The 16,143-nt window shown below is 40.8% G+C and overlaps 2 protein-coding genes across 2 annotated transcripts in view; one reads left to right on the top strand and one right to left on the bottom strand.

The window, feature by feature from the left end:
* The window catches only part of ZNF654 (zinc finger protein 654), a 28,788-nt gene extending 23,493 nt beyond the window's left edge, over positions 1-5,295 (bottom strand). The window contains exon 1 of the mRNA XM_027722715.2: positions 5,164-5,295. Within this exon, the coding sequence (XP_027578516.2) occupies positions 5,164-5,295 (132 nt within the window). The remainder of the gene's footprint in view (positions 1-5,163) is intronic.
* Positions 5,296-5,683: 388 nt separating this feature from the next.
* Positions 5,684-12,307, top strand: CGGBP1 (CGG triplet repeat binding protein 1). The gene is made up of 2 exons (XM_027722703.2): positions 5,684-5,716; positions 7,899-12,307. The coding sequence occupies exon 2, from the start codon at positions 7,921-7,923 to the stop codon at positions 8,422-8,424; it is 504 nt and encodes a 167-aa protein (XP_027578504.1). The 5' UTR covers positions 5,684-5,716; positions 7,899-7,920; the 3' UTR covers positions 8,425-12,307.
* The last annotated feature ends 3,836 nt before the right edge of the window (positions 12,308-16,143 follow it).

Genomic DNA, 16,143 nt, shown 5'->3' with positions numbered 1-16,143 from the left:
ACTTGACTAGAACTACATTTACTCTACACTTGGAAACACCTCAAGAAATAATCACTTTATTTTTTTACTATCTTTTTAACCTGTTCAGTGGATAACGAATGTTTTGTTCTGTTTGCATACAAACAAACTGTGTCCTTACAAATAAGGATTTCATTATCCAAATAGAGAGTAGAAAAGGCCTGAAGATTTCAGGGTAACATAAAACATTATTTAACATATAAAAGTTTAAAATGGTTTTATGTAGAAAGAAAGTAAGTAATGGCTGTTCACATTCACCTAAAAATGTGAACTTTTACTGCAATTCACATGTGAATATTACATAAGGAGTAACCAAACATAATCACATTTCTGGCAAAAGAAAATACATCACCCAGCAACAGCATGACACATCCTATGAGACAAGTTGCTGCCAAAGCTCTACCTTAAAGCTAAAATGCTTCCCCCCACCCTTAATCACTGAAATCTCAACCATTTCCTCAGCCTGCTTGAGCCAAGAACAATCCCTCAGACTGGGTTTCAAGTGCCCAGCACATTTAGGTATTTAAAAAGGCACATACAGTTACACTCTGCCACTTGTACAACAGCAAACACTATGTACTGATTCGAGAAGAGCAGTTTGGGCTGACTGCAGCACTGGAGTAAATGTTTTTGTGGAGGATTTATGACTGAAAGACACTTATATTAAAACTAGAAATATTCCTCCCCATCTTTTAATTAGCACCCACCCCCCCAAATGAACGTCAACTAATTGAAGGAATTGAAATATGAAAGTAAGGACTGACAACTTTGTGAACACACACAACTGTTTATATCCACATCACTACTAATTAGTAAAACACAATTTATGATGTGTTTCAGTTAAGAAGTACAATTATTTCTTTCCCTTGTCTGAACTAAGTGTGCCTTCTCTAACTTGAAAAAGCAAGGCTACAGACAGACAGAACCATCATGCAACCCAGATCCTTCTTTTTAGGTATAAAAACCTGCAACTCCTTTATCAGTTACAACCCTGATATATTTTTTCCAAGCTCATTTTCATACACTTTAAGAAAAGGTGTCAAAACTTGGAGAAGTAGCAACATCAAGAAGTTTGAAAGTGTTCAGTGGGGAAATTCCAAAGAAGTAGAAGGAGAAAAATGTTGCAAAGACCAAGAAATGTCTACAATCTATTTGTATAATGTTTCTTTTTTAAATACTAACTCCTTAATCCCACTTGTAAAGCAGGGAGATAATTTCTCAGGGTAAAACTAAAAGGATAGCAGGCACAAGAAATATAAAATACATAAAATAGATGGTTTTAAATTACAGATTCTGCCTTCTCAGAGAAAAAAAGCTTCAGAGATACTGAAGAAATCATTTTCCACTACTACTCATGTGAGCAAGATTTTTGTAGCTAAGCTTTAAAATGATGTATGCAGATCAAATATGGATCCTAAGAGTCCAAAATGTAATAAAATAAAAGTCTGTTGTAACCTACATGTTTGGGGTGGTTTTGTTTGGAGATGTTTCGATTTGTTGGGGTTTTTTTAAATAAAATATAAAAACAACCGTTATTGACTTGAAGTCCAAAGCAAGAGACAAATACTTTCAATTTTGAAGTATGTGAAAATAATTTATATTTGTATTTAAACTATTTGAAAACACAAAACAAAAAGTGTGGAAATGTATTAACCCTCAAACCAGGAGAACAAACATTCCAAGTTGTATATTTTTCTACCTCCATCACCACAAAGACAGACACCAGTTGAGTCACACACCCCTGCAATTTTGTCTGCTAAAATAAACCCAGGAAACACCATCTTCTCTAGTGTGTTACTAAATTTTACTCCTTAGCTTTTGAGTTTATAAGCCCAGGAATTATTTTTTTCAGCAGTGACTCAAGATGCCACCAATTAATGGAAGCAAATTGGGTAATCTTTATTTCAGGAAGGCTGTAAACTGATGCCACAGTAAGTGTTTATTCCTCATGGCATCACTTTGTTACTTTAGATGAACTCACCTTGCATTTATTTCAGTCATAAAATAACATCCAATACAGTTCTGCAGCCATGTGGACAACTACAGAAATGCTGGGAGCAACTTGGAATATTTTGATAGGATTTAATGTTATGAGAAAATATCCTGAATATTTATCAAGCTGGTTGATACAACTGTACCCACTCCAAGTGCAATGAAGGAAACTACATCCATTTTCCAGCACACTAATAAGGTTTGTTTTCAAATCAAGTAAATTTGGAAACTCATGCTTCTAATTACAAAAGTACCCCCCTCAACCCTCAGACTAAGAAGTCACCATCTATGCTATTTTCACCATTTGTATTTAGACATGCAGGAAATCTCTCAATGGCTCTGGTTCCTGAGAAATCTCATGGAAGAATTTAAAATCTGCACATAACAGAAGCTGACATTCATGGAGCTCTTCCAAATGTTTAGGCTGAGGGGGTTTCTTCAGGTACAACCTTTCAAATTAAACTTACAAAGTAGTTACAGGGACCTTGTTCTTTTTTCCAAGTGGGTTTGGAACTCCTCAAATAAGAAACGTCTCATCAGCACATTTTAGAAAGTACCAGAAACAGCTGGTGAGATGCATAAAGTGGGCACTTGACTCATCTTCCAAGTGTCTCTTTTCAGCTCCAGCCACAGAAATGTTGATTTTCTTTTTCTTTCTGCATGTCATCAATCCCAAAGAACAACCTAAGAAAACATTTTATTCCATTTTGCTTTGAAAGATTCAGGCTGGGATGGCTCTGTGTGACCATGAACACCTACAACACATAAATCCCCAAACTACACATGGCTTTAGAGATGCCACATTCCAATTGATCCTGTATCATTACATTGTATATTTATGCAAAATGCTCTGATAATCCTGCCTTCTTCTTTTATTGTTATTTAATTTATCTGAAAGAAGTTGAGCTGCAATACTCCAAAAAACTTCACTATGATTTAATGGCCCATATGATTTAATGGGATGGTACTCTAAAAATAAAAATTATCCTTTTGGGTGGTTCAAACCCATCACTAAGCAACTATTTCTACAACTGCATTCTGACAAAAAAAGGAGGCAAACTGGGACATTTGGAAGTGCCAAATGACTATTAAGACAAGCAAAACTCTGTTATCGGTGCAGAGAGGAATGAGGTGGAAATCTGCACAACAGCCAAATGTGTCCTTCAGATCTGGATACACAAGTACAAAGCATCAGGCTCTGATAAAACTATATCTAAAGGAAAAACTGCATTAAAAAGACATCTGAGGAGGGGAGAAATTAATTTAAATCTAATAAAGCAACGCAGTGTTTAAGGGAGATGTTTTTTTTTCCCCCCAACAAAAGTTATGAGAAAGAGATGACCTAAACGTCATGATATTTTCTGAAGAAAAATAATATGAATATGCTTCTTTCCTCATTAAATAGGCTGAGGGTTCTGTCAGCCCTCTCTATGTACAGGGGTATATGGGCCAAAATAATTCCACACTGTCAATCTCATGAGGGTAAGTTGTTCTCTTTGACAACAACTTCATTTGTTGTCAAACCACAAATGTCACACAGCTTTTCCCAGCAACACACCCCTTAAGATCTTGCATTTATGTAGCTAAAGCAGCAGAAAAATCCATCACTAAAAACATGCTTAAGCAAAACTCAGATTATACTGAGCAAGCACATGACTGCTGATCACACCAGGCCAAATTTAAACCAAGCAAACAAAAACAATCCCTGCAGACAAAGTGTTAATACATTCATTTAACCGACTTTCATCAGGATCATTTAAGCTGTGGATTGTTAAAAAGAAATCTTGAAGAGAAGAGAAGCAGAGCCTTTCCATGCTCAGAGCATTGGCTGCCCACGTGGAGAGTTCATCAACTCAAAGCAAAACCAAAGTAGGGGAGAGGGTTTGGCCTCATTTCTACAGGAAAGAAACTGCAGGAGAAGTCAAGGTCAAATGTTTTAGGTACTCTACCAGTAATAACTGGGATAAAACTATTTTACAAGAAAATTCTTCCCCCTGGTCTTGTCCTCTGCTATTCCCTACTAATTCCTAGTTTCTTCTGGGAGATGGGATTGGTATTAGGATGTGAAGGTATTACCCTGCCTGCCTGCACTTCCTCCTTAAGGAACACACATTAAGCACAGACAGAAAAATTTAAGATAAAAGTCTGAGTGTCCAGCAGAATTAAATGTCTTTCCAACCAGCCAACGTAAACAAACATGGCTGTGCTTCCTCTCAAGTGCAGTTCACACCACACTTCCACAAACATTTGCTTCTCCTTTCACTGGCTCCACAATTTTCCCTCAAACGTCCAAGTTCTCAGAGATCACTGGAGAGAAGAAAATTTAATAAAAGGAACAGCAACCTCAAAAAGCAACCTGTGGACTTAGGGAGCAGCACCCGAGCTTACTAAACCACCCAAGATCATTAAGCACATACCTCAGTAAAAGATACTTCAAACAGATGTTTCACTGAACGTTATAAAACAGAAACATAACAACGACATAGAAACATATTCATTTAAATTGCAGAAAACAATCGTGGCAGCCAAAAAGGTAATAGATTGAAGCAATTCTATATACAATACCCTCTAATACATTCCATATAAAATAACCCGTATTATATCCTACATAAAATAACCTCTATTTTATTTCATGTAAAACAACCTCCATTATAGCTTATATAAAATAATCCCTATTACATTCCACCTAAAATAATCCCTATTATATTGACCCAGGCTAACCAACGTTCCATTAGCAGGTGTTGGTGGAACAACTAAGGGAAAAGCAACCTGTTGTTGCTCGTTACTTTGGGGGTTGCAAGGAGTACAGGAATTCCGGGGCCCGTACCGAGAAAACGCTGCTTTCAAACGGGAAAAAATAAAAATAATAACAATAAAAATAGTAATAAAATTGCCTGGTTTAATTCAGGTACGGGGGCCGTTCCCGAGGCCCTCCCGGGGCGGTTTTGCCCGCAGCCCCACACGTGTCCCGGCAGCCGCCCCCGCCTCTCCCTGCCCCGCTCCCGGAGCCGCTTTCCCTCCCCTTCCCTGCCCTTCCCTCTTCCCGGGAGCCTCCCCGCCCCTCCTCAGGCCTCGCCATCACCCCGGCCGCCCCTTCACCCGCGCAGGCCCGGCCGCGTCCCCCCCCCGCCCTCCCGGCTGCCGGGCGCTGACCTGGCAGAAGCGTCGGCAATAGTACTGGCTGCGGAGGAGCGCGGGCAGCCCTGGGGGCAGCCCGGGGGCCGCCAGCGCCTCCAGCTCCTCGCTGAGGCGCTCGGACTCCTGGTCACTCTCGTCTTCCGCCATGGCGGCCCCGCCGCCCCGCGCGTACCGAGCGCGCCGGCCCCGCCCCGCCCCGCCGGAAAGGCCGCCCCTCTGCCCTCTCATTGGTTAACTCAGCTGTCCGTCAGCGCGGGCCACAACGCGCGGCCCCGCCTTCCCTCCGCGATTGGCATGAAGCTCTCAGCCTCACTCCGTCCATTGGCTGAGAGACCCGTCAGTCGCGCCTCACCCCTGCCACAGCGCCCCGCCCCGCCTCCATCGTGCCCGCCCGCCCGCTTCTCATTGGGCGAAAGCGCCGCCCATCAGCGCGCAGAGCCAATCAGAGCGTGGCTCGAGGCGCCGTGGGCGGGGCCGTGCGTGTGGGTGGTGGAGCGGCGGGCCCGGCCCGGCGGGGCCTCGGCGGGATCGGCGGCGGCGGCGGCGCCGGGGGCGGCGGGGACGGAGGGTAACGGGGCCCGGCACGGCGGGGGGGGGGCACCAGGCTCTGCGAAACGGGCTGCGGGGCATCCCCGGCCAACATTCGGCCGCACCTGCGCGGCTCGGGGAGCGCCGGGCCGGGCCCTCCGCGGAGCCCGGGGCGGAGAGGGAGGGGCGGGTGTGACCCCGGGGAGCGATCCCTGAGGGATGAACGCGTCCAGTTCCGGCTCCAGGAAAAACAGACCCACCCAGAATCCTGTGTGTCACCGCTCGCGGGATCCCTGCGGGTATTGATGAAGTGCAAACACCTGGTTTGGTGGGGGATTTCTGCCGTCGTTTCAGAAGCCAAAGCAACAAGTTTGTCGGGTCAAGGCCCGTTTTTTGCTTGATTTCACAAAATTGTTGCTTAGGAAACTCGTGGGCATGATTTAGAAAAAAAACCAACAAAGTTACATTGATGCTGGAAAAAGGTTGTTTATCTTTGTAGTGTGTCTGTAGTGTGTCTTTATAGAGCTGTACAAGTCAAGACTTACAGTCATAGAAAGTAGCAAACACAGCAAAAAAAATTAACTAGGAGAGTTGTTATTACCAAGATCTTTGCCCCCCTTTTTTTTTTTTGAAGGTTGTAATCTCTTCATGTAACAAGGGTTTAAAAAGAGATAATTTTAAAGACTGAATTATTTATTGTGTAGCATGGTGCTGTACTAGTCAAGGCTTACAGTTCAGGGAAGTAGCAAACAGAGCAAAAAAAATAATTAGGAGAGTGGCTGATACCAAGGTCTTTGTCTCTTTTACTTCAGAAGATCGTAATCTTTTCCATGTAGCAATGGTTTTGTTTTTTTTTAAAAGACAATTTTGAAGACTGAAGTATCTATTCCTTCAGTTCCAGGACAAGCAAAAATGCAGCAGAAACTGAATTCTGTCTTTTTTAAAAACCTTGCAACAGCAAACTGTAACAAAACAAGTGCAGAGAAAGTACATCATGCCTATAGGTAAATGGCCAGGCAATTTATTGTATTTCTTAAAAAAAAAATTAATATATATAGAGAGACACATATATATTTTGGAAAATACTTTGAAGATTCTAACACTTGTTGCCTTTTTTTTTTTTTTAAGGAAATGGGTAGTTAGTGTGATGACCATTTATTTTGGTCAGAAAACTTTAAACCTGAACAGAGCTATTACTTGATTTTATTTTTGAAAGGACTTAAATTATCTTAGCTGAGATTTACACAGCTACTCCAAGACATACAGGTCTTGTTTGATTTTTGGTGCACTTGAGTAGGTCATTGCCTGCTTTGACAACATAAAGTGTAATTTAGAGTGATGTTAAAAGTGTCCAACTCTCTTAGCTATCAGTGACCTCCCTCAGAGAAGTTGTTATGTTTGAAAACACAGTTTCTTATTTTACATTGAAATATATGCAATTTTCTGTTCCCATTAGGCTGCCCCTTGGAGCTTTAGGCTCCAAGTTAAGGTTCACTCTAATAGTTGTGGTTTGAGCTGGAGTAAAAGCAAGGGCTGTTTCCAAACAAGTGCTGACAAAGCTCATGTTTGGTTTTGTTTAGTTTGGGTTTGGTTTCTTTTTTTTTGTTTGGGGGGAAAAGGGGCTTTTGTAAGTGACAGTAATTGTCTTTTTGCCTGCCATTTGGACAACTAAATTTCTGATAAATAAATGAATTTTTTACTAAACTGCTAACAGAATAAATACTTTCAGGAAATAAACAGAAAACTACTGACTGAACTTAATGAAAACCGTCAAATATGTTGGAAATACTAAGAAGAAAGCATCCTTTGTCCTGAAGTGTAAAGTATAAAAAAGAGTCTTCAAGAAAAGCAGAAAGCCTTTCTATTTGACTTTAAGTGATGAACAGATTTGGTTTGGAGGGTTCTGAGAGTTCTGAGGGCTGTGAGTTAGGAGGGCTGTGAGTTTGAGGGTTCCGAGTTCTGAGGATTCTCAGTTCTGAGCTTTGTAGTTGTAGAAACCGAAAGTCTTTTCCTCTGACCCATAAGGAACTTCATTCTCCAATTTCTTTAGATTTTTAAATGAAGAGCCTTCCTTTCAGTAACAATTTCACATGTGTATCTTCCATGGAATTAATTATCTTATAGATGCCAATAAATGCTGTATTGGGTGTTGAATAGACTCTATCCAGGAGCGTTTGGTTGAAATCCTCAGCACACTTTGACCACAGTTTGGTTTTTTCCAGCTGTGCCTTGTTGGAGGCAGCAATGGAGCGGTTTGGAGTGAAATCCGCCCCGTCCCGTAACCGCTCCAAGACTGCCCTGTACGTGACCCCTCAGGACCGTGTGACTGAGTTTGGGAATGAGCTCCACGAGGATGGAGGGAAACTCTTCTGCACTTCCTGCAACGTGGTCCTGAACCACGTCCGAAAATCTGCCATCAACGACCACCTCAAGTCCAAAACACACACCAAGAGAAAGGCGGAGTTCGAGGAGCAGAACGTCAGGAAGAAGCAGAGGACTCTCACTGCCTCCCTGCAGTGCAACAGCACTGCCCAGACAGAGAAATCCAGTGTCATCCAGGACTTTGTGAAAATGTGCCTGGAAGCCAACATCCCCCTGGAGAAGGCTGATCATCCCTCTGTGAGAGCCTTCCTGTCCCGCCACGTTAAGAACGGCAGCTCCATACCCAAGTCAGACCAGCTCCGGAAGGCTTATCTGCCTGATGGGTATGACAACGAGAACCAGCTCATCAACACCGAAGACCGCTGAGAAGGAAACTGTTTTCATCATTGTTGTGAAGTTTTACATATTGATGGTGTGGTTTATTTTTATATTCATGCATATATACAGTGTTACATATTGATTTTACAAGCTATTTTGTATTCTTGTAGAAATGACAATCTATTCCTGGACTTAGTGGTGTGCCACAGATTGTTGCTGACCCTGCTGTGGACTTCAGAACTCCTGATGAATGTAGGGAACATTCCTGGTGTACATCTGATCTCTGCCCAGTCCAGCTGTAACTGATGCTGAGAAAAAGGCACTTGGATGGAGGACCTAAACAGTGCATCCAAATATCTGTGGAAGATGGTGTGGTAGGGATTGTTAATGATGTCAGTGGATTGCTTTGTCTGGTATCCTGTCCCTGAGTGACCAAGAAGTGGTGCTGCACGTTTGAACTGCAAGAAGCTATAGAATGGTTAATTAAAATGTAACTGCTCTGTTGGGGGAAGACTGTTGCAACTTTCTACTCCAGTTTGGTTTACCTTTTAAAACAGGAAACCTTTTTTCTTCTAGAATACTCTCTTACTCTGTTTGGTGCAACTGTGGATGTATCCATTAGCTTGACTAGCCAGTCTCTTGTGTTGACCTCTGAGCTCCACAGTTCTCACAAGGCTGGGAGTTGTGCAGGTTCACCATGTCTGCATTTCTGAAATCGCTGTTTCAGCATTTCTAAAATCACTGTTCCGTTGTCTCAGTTGTTGCCCCTTCAGCTTCAGTGCCAATCCTTGAAAGCTGAGTAGATGAACCAATAACTGAGTGTGGTTTGCAGTGCAGCTGCTAGCAAATGAACCTTGTGCTGGACAAGTTCTTAGGGGAGAGGGTTAACACCTTTTTCCTACTGGCAGGACTAAGGATGCAAAATCTAAATTGGGGCTGGGGGAGGCGCTAAACTGTGAAGTTGAGAAGGTTTTTTCATTGTGCACAGGAGAAGAGACTCTTCCATCTTCCCCTGATGGTCCTCAACATCTCCAGCCTTGTCATCGGCCTTTCAGTCGAGGGCGGTAAAGCGATTAAAATCAGCACTGCAAAGACTGGTCAGTACCTGTAAGCACAAGTAGGGAAGTGTTTATACTTGGAAGCTATACTGGAATTACAGACCCGGGCTGTATTTCTTGCTCTGTGCTATGGCCACATCTGTTGGACTGGCAGAACTAAAATGGGAAAAGGAAGAATTTCAGTCATGTTACCCTCTCCAAACTCTGGTTGAGCCAACTAACCCACTGGATGCAAGTGCTCTGTAAGAAATGAGAGAGCATTGTGCAGAGTGCTGGAGTACAACTGACCTCTGCCTGCTCTAGATTTCCTGGAGATGGTCTGGGTTCAGAGAGGTGCCAAGCAGTTTCTGGTAGCACAGAAATCCTCCCACTCAGTGGATACAGCGGAGTAAACATGCTTTAACTCCCTTGGGTGGAGCCAGCAGAATTTCATAGTATTTCTTTTATTCCAGATATTTCCAGCAATACTCAGTAATTGCTAAAAAGAGACAAAACAACCTGATTATTTTGCTTCTGCAATTATTTCCCAAGCTGTTCCTAAAGCAGTCTTTTTTGCTGGGCTGAGGGAGACTTACATACTTAGCAATGACTGGTTTTTTGTGCACTTAGCTTCTAAAGAAATGCACTTGTGTTACATGTCCTGCTAAGAAACTCTCTGGACAAAACCAAAAGCAGGAGGCTGCCCATCCATGAGCACCAGGCCAGGGGTGCTCAGCCCACTGCTGCACCTCTGGGACTGCACTCAGTCACATCCATCCCCTCAGCTGGGTTGGATGTAGGTCCAGAGCTCCAGACAGAAATACCAGTAGCAATTCTTTAATCCTAACTAGCAAAATATGCCTTCCAAAATATCATTTGCTTTTGCACAAGCTTGGGTTTAGCTTGAAATCATGAGCTGCCTTGGGCTAAAACTCTTCTGTAAATCTTCTTAAGCCAAGCCTTTTCTGTCCTGACGATAATTGAAAGTGTTCTTTCACAGCTGCTGTCTCACTACGGTGAAACAACATTCTCACTTTAATCTTTTTTTTTTTAAACCTTATCAATGGAAGCCAATGGAAGACAGTGAACTGTTGAGAAAACAGGCTTCCATTAAACAAAAGCATCTGGAGAAAAGAGGATGATTAAAAGGTGTGATTTTGGGCCAGTTAGCTCAGTTTTTACTAATGTGGGATTTTTCAGGCTGCACCCCATAACAATTTTGTATAAGATTCAATGTTGTATGTTTTTTTCTTGACTGACAAACTGACAGGAATTTTGAAGAGCTTAATGGTGACATTAAATAGGGTCTTGCACAGCTTAAAAAAAATAAATCAAGTTACTTTTACAGTTTTACACAAAAATAAAGAAGTTGGCAACATCAAGAGTTTTGGTTTAAAAAAGAGAACCAGTCATTCTCAGTAAGGCAAAGGAATATTAGAATATTTACTTTCTCAAAAGCTTATTCTACTTACAGAGCAATCTCTATAGAGAGATTTACAGAATCAGAGCAATTCTATAAGTATTTTCATTAATTCTTCTAGTACCAATTTACTTTTATGCAGTACAAGCCTGGTGAGGAACATGATCAGCAGAGCCATGGGCGACCAACTCCTGACAGTTTGGAACCACAAGCTGGTCATCAGAATCTTCAGTGGAATGAACTTAATTCCACACAGCAGTTTGTAGGACATTGGTGTCTTAGTAAGGGGATACTTTCATTTAAAAAGGAGCTGCAGCATTTTACAAACTTTTTGAAAATCCAGATGCTGATCTATTGCAACAAAGATTAATAATGGAGTGAAACAATGAAAAATAAAGCACTTGCAGGTAACCTAGAAAGAAGAATGAATAAATAAGTTTATAATCATGGACATGACCCAAATCATCAAGACCGTTCTACTTTTAGAGAAAATAAGTGTGAGTGGTTCCACTCAGTTGTGGAACAGAGTCCTGCAAACACTCAAATTTAGACCATAATTTTTGCCAGTGTGGCTAGAGTTGGATAAAATTTAATTTATAATAACCTTCTAATTGTAGATCTGAGGGAAGATTTACAGCAGAAGTGTTCTGGTATATCTAAACTAACTAATCACTAAATTCTAGCTCAGAGGCTGTGATTAAGTTTTTAGTCTCCGTGCAAGAACACTGCATTATTATTTTTCTATGTATTTCCTGCAAAGAAAAGTACCTTCAGAAGTAAAGGTAAGATGGTAGCAATGTCTGCTTTTCACTTTACATAGGTAGGGACAAGCTATAAGGGATACTTTTTGTCAGGTGGTTTTATTAATATATTTGAACTCTAAATGTAATATTAAAAAAAAAAATAAAAAGAAGAAATATTTTCTTCTCTGACCATGTACTTCAATCAGTTTAGTCAACTCACAGCTAAAATTACTCTGAAATGCTTTCCTTGAAACAACACTTTCAAAGAGTAAAATAATGAAAATGAAAAAACATGAGCAAGCTTCCAAATTTTTAATCATTTTGAAGCCTCTGATTTGGCAGGTCCTTAGGGGAGGTGAAACATCCAGCATAATGAAAGGGAAATCTGTTTTTCAAAACTTGTTCTGCAAAGTATGGGATATTTTCATGATATAAGGGCTATTTTTAGCCAGAGCCCCTTTTAGCAGTTCTGAACTGAACAGTGAAATGCTCCCTGGTTTTGCAGCATAATGAGCTGGTTTTCAGGAAAAAGAAAAGAGAACAAAAAAAAGCTGGAAGTTTGGCAAGGATAATCTCTTATATTTACATATAAAGAGAGGCAAGACTCACTGTTGTTGCATTCACATTGTACTCACTGCTACTTAACTCTTTGTGTAATTTGAGTGCTTGTTGTCTTTGTACAATTTTAAGGTTGTGTCTAACTTTCAAAATAAATCTTTTTTTTTAACAAAGCTTCTCACTGTAATGATTCTCTTAGTGTCTTTTGGTCTAGTGGAGATGCTTTACTTCTGGTTTGGTGGTAGGGATGTTTTGCTGATGGTAAGTGGCCACAGAAATGGTTTTATTTAAAAAAAAGTCCTGAACTTATGATTAGATAATAAAGTAGGGCTGAAAATACCTGCAGTGCCACAAGATTTCCTGTTGGAACAGTTAGACCAGAGTAAGTGATTTAAATTTTTATATTAAAACAACACTGAAAAAAATTACTCTGTAAAGTTTTTACTCAGTAATGGAAAAGTAGTCTCTTTAAAAAAATAGAAGTAAAAAGGTATTCCTTTTTGATAGATTTATGCATGATCACTTATTTTGCCAACCAAGTGGATGAAGAACATGTGGTAGTCCATATATAAAGGTGTAATGTAAGATGGTAGAAATGGATTGTGACTGTCTGCAAAAAGGTCACAGTTTGATCTCTGTCTCCCTTAGGGACTTGCTAAAAATTGAGCAAATAGCATCAATCAGCCCATCAAAAATTATCCAGAGTGGGTTTGATTCCTTACACATTCTGAATTCTTACCTGGCTTGACATCTCATAATGGATCAACAGTAAACTCATGCAACCTCCTGACTGATGAATTTATTAACCATTGCTTTCTCATTTTCACTCATTTCCAGCACATTAGAATCAGGTGCTATTTATTACCCTGATATGAAGTGGAAAAGCAGAATAAACATAGCCTTTTGTAAAGTTTTTTTTAGTTTTTTAGGGTTTTTTTGTAAAGTTTTTTTCATAGTGTACAACTCTATGAAACAGCACATGCAGACTTGCAAAATTGAGTGTATTGGTGAGGATTTGTGTGGAATCTAATGCAGAACTGGGTGAAACGTGTACTTAAAGTTTAGTTTTTAGGCCATGCTGAATTCTTACAGTGACACTTTTCTATCTGAATCCAGGCAGTTCAACCCATATCCAGGATGCAGTAGGATAAAGGATACACAACTGCTTTGAGGCCACACTTACATTAATAATTAGGTTTGGCATTTATCATTTACACAGGGGAGGCAGCAGAGGCTGGAGGAGACACAATCGGGACAGTTCTGCCAATGTCAGGTAAGAATTTGGGGGTTTTGCCCATCCCACCACTTTTTTTTACAAGAGGTTTGGAATTTGTGGGTCATCTGGTGGTGGAGGCCACCTCTTTCCTATCCAAAAGCAGATCATTGAGCTCACAAGTAGGAGCAGAAAGTGTGAGGTCGGACACAGAGAGCTACTGCAGCTCCATTGAGGATATCATTCAGCAGCTCTGTTCAAAGCTGGGAGAAAAAGAATTAGGAGCTTTAGAGGTTCTTAGGGGGTTTTGTTGTATTGGTTTGCCTCAAGTGGGTTTTTAATCTGCCCTTCAGTGGACAAAATAGCTCTCAAATTCAGTGCTGGATTTCACTGGAGTAAATGAGACCTCCTCACCTTTGTTCTTCTATAATTAGCTTTAAATTGCTTCCTCCCTCCCCTTATTTCTGAAGCCTGTCGTTACCACAAGACAAATCCAATAGCTACAACACCCTTGGAAGTGTTTCATGTACAGCAAAACCCTGAGTAGAGTCTTCACCACCTCTGTATTGAATGAACTGATGTCCCTCGTGATGAGAAGGTTCAGGCCCAGGCTCAGCCTGCACTTTAGAACCTGTTCTCTGTTCTTTGATTTAACAAGGGTTGGCTCCTCTCATTAAACTGAAATTGCTGGGGGAAAAGGGAGATGCAGAGAATCTCACAGGAAAAGGAGAGGGCTTGCAAAGAAATGAAGTAGCTGGTCTTTAACAGGGAATTACAGTGATCACTCGTGACAGGCAAGGAGCTGGATGGGACACTAAAATATTGCTGTCAAACCTTCATGTAGGGTTAAGGTAACTCTCAGCAGACTTACTGGAGCCCACTGTCAAAACAGTGTGTCTCACTTTGTGGTCGGAGACTGATCACCTGCAAACAGGAAAAAAGCAACCCCAAACCACAGCTTTGGTCTTGTGATACTGTAAAAATAGAAAAGCTCACAGGAATGTCTCAAGGTGGTAACACAGTCCCAACAAAAAACATGAAAAATTTAGATTCTTTGCCATTTTCAGAAAGATTATGAAGAAAAAAACCCTACCAAAACAAACAAAAACCTCAAAACAATTAAACAGATATCAACCAACAACCCCAGAGCAACCGTTCTCCAGGAAGGAGATAAAGATAATGATGTATCAGCAGGGGCAGTAGAAGTCTCATTTGCCAAAGGCTTTTTACCAAAGTATAGATGAGTGTCCAAACTATTTACTATAAAAAATACAACGTAAAGAATCCTTACAAGCCATCTACAGTGTGAGGACAGGGAATATGTTCTTTCCTGCCACTCTGACCCACGTCTCCTCTCCCAAAAGGAGACAGCACAGAAGACTTCCACAAAATTGCCAAAAAGGGATTGCCCACCCAGAAAGTCGATCTCAAACCACCACAGAGAACAGACAAAACCTTGTTTAATGAAAAAGCTTCAATCTGCAGCTATCCAGCCCAAACCACTTTGTCTAATAAAAGTACAGAGCTTAAGTACAAACTACTAATATTACATTCCTGGCATAGGCTTTGGATAACTCGACACAGCATAGGCAGAAATGGCAGTGGCAGGAAATCCCTCCCTGAATAACCATTTTTTCTAGGTTAGACATGGATTCACCACTAGGTGTCTTCACTCTGCAACCCGTGGTAGGAGTGTTTGTCTCCAGCGGAGGCAATGCCCTGTGTGCAGTTACACTCCGCGACTTTTCTGTCATAAGCAGTTGCCATTCAGGCTGAATTGTAATTTTGTAAGGCTTTTTCAGTTTCTCACGAACATCAGGATGATTCTCCTGTGACCAGACCCTTCCAAACTCAAAATTTCAGAGTTGTTCCGTTATTTTCTCCGAAACATTATTTTGAAAAAAGACCCGAGAATTTAATTTTTTTTAAGACCATAATATTCAGTATTTTCTCTAGAAAAATATATTTCAGTGTTTGACTACCCTCTTGGAAAGTTTAAACTCCATCATTTTAACACAGTGTTTTATAACTGCATTATTTTCCTCTCCCTGGTTTCTTTTTGGGGTTGTTGTATTTGCATTATAGGCAGAAGTGATACCTTCTATATATACAAAGTTCCTGTTCCACTTGAATTTGGCTTTAACTTCATGAAGAAACTTTACATTGTCAGCAGTTTTTGGGAAGTTTCAACTAACTGGTTCAGTGTTTCGGAAATATTGGGGCAAGAGAGAAAAAGGACCCACAAAATCAAAAATCAAATTACTTGACCTTCTGTTGTGAGGATGCTAAAAATAACTAGTAGAAACAATAGTACAATATTACAAACAATATTACAAACCATAGTACAGTAGTACTTTTAGTGCAGATTGCTTTAAATTACTCTAACACAAATTAACATATTCAGCCATGTTTCTGACATCTACCAGCTTGTGAATGGTGAATTAGTTCAGCTTCCTAATTTGCTAATGTTGAATTAGAGTCAAACACAAGCACTGAAGGACTGAACAAGTGCCTCCCTTCTCTCTGCTATATTTGCTGGTTATAAAATTTAAACCTCACATGCAGGAGCATCTTTCAAAAAAAAAAAAAAAACGGCTGTGGTTCCCTGCACTGTGAGGGCAGAAGCAGAGAGTTCTGAGGTGATGTGAAACAATGAAGCAGTTCACGTTTCAACCACACACACACACAGACACACACACAAAAATCCCCCCAAAAATAAAGGCAACTGTGTAACCCATCATATTTTTGCAGATTTGTAGCTTCCCCACCCCTTTTTTTGGCAGCAGAACTAGTGGA

This window comes from Pipra filicauda, unplaced genomic scaffold, assembly GCF_003945595.2.
Source record: "Pipra filicauda isolate LSUMZ 115617 unplaced genomic scaffold, ASM394559v2 scaffold302_size1215360_pilon, whole genome shotgun sequence".
Lineage (NCBI taxonomy): Eukaryota > Metazoa > Chordata > Aves > Passeriformes > Pipridae > Pipra > Pipra filicauda.
This window is presented reverse-complemented; position numbering and strand designations above follow the sequence as displayed.